The sequence below is a fragment of the Camellia sinensis genome, chromosome 13 (assembly GCF_055761805.1).
Source record: "Camellia sinensis isolate YWXY chromosome 13, ASM5576180v1, whole genome shotgun sequence".
NCBI classification, from domain to species: Eukaryota; Viridiplantae; Streptophyta; class Magnoliopsida; order Ericales; family Theaceae; genus Camellia; species Camellia sinensis.
In genome coordinates this window covers 52102512-52108004 of record NC_138973.1, presented here as the reverse complement: position 1 = coordinate 52108004, position 5493 = coordinate 52102512, and the positions used below count along the sequence as shown (strand labels likewise).

Sequence of the window (5493 nt, the reverse complement as noted above, 5' to 3'; positions counted from 1 at the left end):
CTGTGAATAAAATTCCAAATTCTTGCTCAAAAGGAAAGCAATATGGGGGATGAAGGAAGCATTTTGAGAGTAAATTCCATTTCAGTGCTTCTTGGAATTGAAGTTTTCATTAGAGGACTTTGTTATTTGTCCCAATAAATTCATAATGAATGATCTTATTACCTCGTAAGGAGCAAATAGATAATAACTAAAATAGAATGATCTACCGAGGCAGGGGAATTTCCGTAGTGTTTCATACTTTCTGCAAAAGTCCTACCAATAAACTGGCTCTGACTCGATGAAAATGATCGTTCACCATCTCCTTTCTTAATTACTTGAGATTAAAATTAATTAAGCAAAAGCGTTGAATCACTGGTGCACGTAGCTGTACACTGTGATTTTTATTCATTTAACAGTAGAACTAATTAGAGACATTCAATAATGCAAGGAAAAAATTAACGAAATTGAAATTACGTGTAATAAATTGACATAAAAGGTAAAGTATGGAACCATTGGTATAATTTTCTTTTCTTTCCATGAAGTTACAGAATTCTAATGGTAATGAATTTATATAAACAAAACTACATTTAACATACAAAATGAGAATTCATACATAACAAAAGACGCACAATTAATTGGAGGATAATGGAAAAGAAGAAACTAGATCGCGTAGTGAAAAACCACGAATTATGATGTTATATCATATAGTAATATTTCAAACTTTATTCACATAGAAATACGCCTACTTTACAATAACAAACCTAGCAGCTCCATTATTTATACACCCTGCCACAAGGATGTTCCTTAATTATTGATGTTGCTAGGGTTCATATTGTTTCTAAAAATAGCTTCCAACAAGGGATGCTATATCTTTCTACCATCTGATCATTGATTTTAGGCCAGCAAGCCATGGGGTGTGACAACTTTCCCTTTCACTCTGACTTCTCCATTTGTCACATGTGACCCTTTACACTTCTTGCGATGAATCCAAGCTTCCATGGCAAGAGGGAAGACAAACATGGCCGATGTAGAAAAAAAGATGTTTAGAATTGTAGGCAACTTTTCATCAGGGGTTATAAGAGCTAATGCAAGCAAGTATGCTGTTGAAAATGCTGCTACCACTCCAACGAACAACCAGCGCAAAGGAGAACCCTTAATGAGGACACATATTATGAGTAAAGAGGCAAAGAACCCAAACAAATTAAAAAACATGAAAAATACAGATATAGTCGATGCAGCCATTATTGCTGTTCCAGCTTTGTATTCTGTTGTTGTAGTAGCGTTGAAACTTGACTTGTAATCATATTGCCAAACACCGCCAGGAGGGTAGACTCCGGTTAAAAAGCATGTTATTGCAAGCAAAATGGATGCAATAATCATAATGTTGTTAGAGTTGATTGGAGGGGGATGGCCTTTTAGTTCGAAGGTTTTGGGTGGTGTCGTTGTAGTGGTGGATGGTGGTGGGGTGATTATCTGTCCAGCAGTCACTGTGCCTGCTTGACGAAGGATAGTTTCAATTTCTTTGTCTTCTTTCTCTCTTCGAAGTTGGAATAAGATGTCAAGAGCGGTCTGATTATTTCCATTGACAGCATTTACATCCAATTGAGTTCCGGGTACTGGATTCTTGCTAAGTAATATCTTAATTATTTGTAAATATGGAAAGCATTTTTATTAAGAAAATCATGCAAAAATGGAGTCAATTACTAAATCTAGAACAGTCATCAATGTCTTTTAAGTCAAGGTGGAACAAAGGATGTAGTTTTACGCTTTTTTTTGTTTCAGTCCAAGACATTTTCCTAAAAGAATTTTCGGTATTTTCTGGCATTTTGTATAACAAAAAACGAAAGCTAATGGAAACTTTTTTTGTGATCAACCAAAAAGAAATTTATTTTAGTAGAAAATGTTTTTCATTTAAAAAAATGAAAAACGTTTTCCCAATTAACCTAAATCTACCACACTATAACTTTAGGGAGTTAGGCTCAATCTAACTACTGGTTGATTGCTTTCCTTCACCAAGATGATGTATTGGCAGTTTTAATTCTATGCCCAAACTATAATCAATATTGGTCAAGTCCATAGAACTTAAATTAAAGTTAGTAGGCAGGACAAAAAAATATTAGCAGGTCATTTCCAAGTTGTAACAAAGCAGGGCAATTAATTAAGCGAAACCAATTGCCCTGTTCTAAAAAAAAATAAAAATAAAAAAATAAATAAAAAAACCCAGCAACAACAACAACAACTTAAAGAACTTTTAGCCATGTAAATTTTCCATTTCTTGAATAATCTCCTGTTTCTGTATGTGCTAAATAAGAAACTTCTCAAATTATCTTCAAATATGTAATATTTGAAACAAAAAATACTCCATAAAATTTTCTTGGATAGGCGAGTGAAAAGAAAAAAACTATAGTACAGTAAGAAAATCTAAAACCAGAGGGCCATGATGGGGTATGATGATTTACCTCATATTGCTTGGTGAATGTTGCAAGGTGCAGAATAGTGTTGCCTTCTTTGTCTTTCCAGTTCAACACCTCTTCCCTCTTGATTTTCTCGAGCCCATCCTTTATTATCTTGAAGTCTTCCACTTCCCTCTTACTGCAAGCAAAGGAACACCACAACCTCTCCACTTCCTTCTTATCGAGAAATCGTGCCAATTTTAATTGCATTCCTAACCGTTGTAATTTGGCACTTTCCAATGCAAGCAAAATGGCAGAGGCACCAACCTCGATGTTTTGAAGCTTTTGCAGCCACTCAAACAACAATTTAAATGCTTCCAATTGGTTACTCTTCACTGCCAAGTGAAGTGCAGTCTCATTCCAAATTGTCAACTCCACAAGTGACTGTGGACAACCGTCGAGCAAGAGATTGATGACATCGGTGTGGCCAGCCATGGTAGCGCAATGAAGCGGAGTTGTCTTCTCTCGTCCCTTTAGAAGGCGGAGTTTGGGATCAATTGTGATGAGCTCTTTCACAATCTCTGCTTGTCCAACCATTGAAGCCAAGTGAATGGGGCTATACCCATACTGATTTAGCTTGACTACAAATGATGGTTGGAGGCTTGCAATCTCTTTTGCAAAATGGGTTTGGTTGGCTGATATAGCAACATGTAAAGGAGTGTCCACAAAGGGGACTTGATCAATCTTATCAAGAACAAAAGGGTCTCCTTGAATTAAGTTGTACAGAGTTTCTACATCACCAGTTTGAGCAGCACCTATCAAGCTGTCATCCATTTTCTCTTTAGAGCTAAACCCAGAAATTAGAAGAAATGGATTTATAACATAAGTTGTTTAGCTAAACCAACAAGGTATATGTGTCTAACAAAGAAGATTCATGGATGATCACTAATGATCATTGACCAGGTGAAATTGTTAATACCATTTCCAGTCAATCAAAATTTGTTTTTGAGTTAACAAATAGAAAACTAATATGGTTTACTTCACTTTTAAAAATTAGGCTTTGATGTTCAACAATATTAAAAATTACTCAAGATGATAGTTAAGTAAAGATATTATAATCGTTCTCAGTGCAAAGTCTAACGTCTTAGTAATTTACAAGCAAAAAAAAGATCAATATAATCATTCTTAGCTCCATTGTCAATATTAGAAATTTTTTTATAATCCTTCTCGGCTGATACACGAGTAATAGTCCTATTGGTTCTATCAACTAACCATAGCTTTGATAATTGAAGTAATTACTATGTGCGTAATTCGAGGAGGGCTGGGCTCCTTCTAGTCATCTACGTGGAGTGAAAGGTGTTGTTCCGGCCTATGGAGTTCGGTCTCATTTCGATAATTTGAATTATTTATTTTATAAAAAATTGCATATATATTATTCACACACAAAATTAAATTGATCCGATAATCATAACGGTGCCGTTTGGTAACACTTATGTTTTCAGTTTTCTATTGATATTTACAAAAATTTAAAAAACTCAAATAAAAACTTGTTTGGTAAATTTTTGATTTATAAATCAGTGGTCTCAGTTTATAAATTTGGCCAAAAAAATGTAAACTCAAAAAATGTGTTTCCGTTTTGAGTTTTGAGTTTTTTTTTTTTTACCACCCAACACTAGCCACCATCCACCACCCATTTTCCACCACCGTCTTCCGCCACCCCCACCACCCACCAACCACCCCCACCACCACCTGCTACCAGCACTCACCACCCACCTGCCACCACCACCCACGACCCACCACCCACCACCACCACCACCCATCTACCACCCACCAGCCACCATCGGCCACCACCCACTCGCCACCACCACCCTTACACCACCCACCACCTACCTGCCATCCACCCGCCACCACCCGCTACCCGGCACCACCACTCACCACCCACCTGTTACCACCATCCACCACCCGCTACCAGGACTAAATGGTTCAACTTTTCAGAAACTAGGACTTATGGGTAAATTTTCCTAGCATGCACCAATAAATCCCAAATTAATAACTTATACACTGTTTAGTCCCAAATGTTTTCTTATGAACTGGACAGTCCCATTGTAAGGGAATTGACCATTGAAAACATATACATTGTACGCGCGTGTGTGTAACTGCTGGGCAACGCTGGTAATTTATTAATGTGAAATTACAGAAAAAGGGCCATCCATCATCAAATATCAGGGCCATGATCAAACATCAAGGCCATGATCAACATCATCAACATTCGTTCCATCAGCGACATCCACCACCACCGTATCCACCCTCACGACGACCACCACCACCGGGGAACCCCCCGCCTCCGCCACCACCGCTTCCGCAGGACTGGGCTTCGTCAACGGTGATGTTGCACCCGTCAAGATCCTGACCGTTCGGAATAGATCCGCGGAACAAATCTGATCTCCGTGAGGTGTGGATCAAACAGACCTTCGATCGATTACTTCACCGAACTGAGAGAAAGTCGTGGTTCGCGTTCGAGATCGGATCGCAGTTGCTTTAGGGTTTGGAGATCGTCTTCGAGGTTCTAGGCTTCGCGCTCTGAGTAATTGAAAACTATGTAATCTGGAAGAGGACGGTAGAGATCGACGGTGACTGTCTTCTTCTCGGCCTTGGAAGCTTTCACCGCCATTGTTGATGATGTTCGAATGTTGATGATTGTTAATGTTTGAGACTAATGTATCCTGATTGTTAATGTTTGAGACTAAGTTTGAGAATAAACTTATGTTTGAGACTAATGTTCGAATCTGATCAATCTCTCTGTTAATGTTTGAGACTAATGTATCTGATTGTTAATGTTTGAGACTAAGTTTTAGATGATAACTTATGTTTGAGACTAATGTTTGAGACTAATAGTATATGTTGATGTTTGATGTATATTTTTTTAGTGATGTTTGATGTATATGTTTTTATGATGTTGCAGATTTTTAGGAAACAAACATTCTACAAAATGGGTATTATTGTAATCTGTAAAATAATCAAAATTAAATAACAACATTACTAAAATAAAATGGGACTAAATGGTGCATAAGAAAACTTTTAGGACTAAATGGTTTAACATTTCAGAAAATAGGATTCATGG

The 5493-nt window shown here is 37.3% G+C and overlaps 1 protein-coding gene across 1 annotated transcript; it reads right to left on the bottom strand.

Moving 5' to 3' along the window:
• Positions 1-649: 649 nt before the first annotated feature.
• LOC114302278 (uncharacterized) lies at positions 650-3261 on the bottom strand. The gene is made up of 2 exons (XM_082900505.1): positions 2325-3261; positions 650-1641 (listed from the first exon to the last, which is right to left on the bottom strand). Exons 1-2 carry the CDS (start codon positions 3204-3206, stop codon positions 874-876), a joined length of 1650 nt encoding a protein of 549 aa, XP_082756631.1. The 5' UTR covers positions 3207-3261; the 3' UTR covers positions 650-873.
• Positions 3262-5493: the final 2232 nt, after the last annotated feature.

What these genes read in the sequence shown, in the direction of transcription:
- LOC114302278 (XM_082900505.1), bottom strand. Translation starts at nt 3,206, where the DNA reads ATGGATGACAGCTTGATAGGTGCTGCTCAAACTGGTGATGTAGAAACT. An exon ending in ATGGAGTATTTTTTGTTTCA is followed by an intron (nt 1,642 to 2,324) that starts AATATTACATAT and finishes TAATAAAAATGC; the next exon opens with TTTCCATATTTACAAATAAT.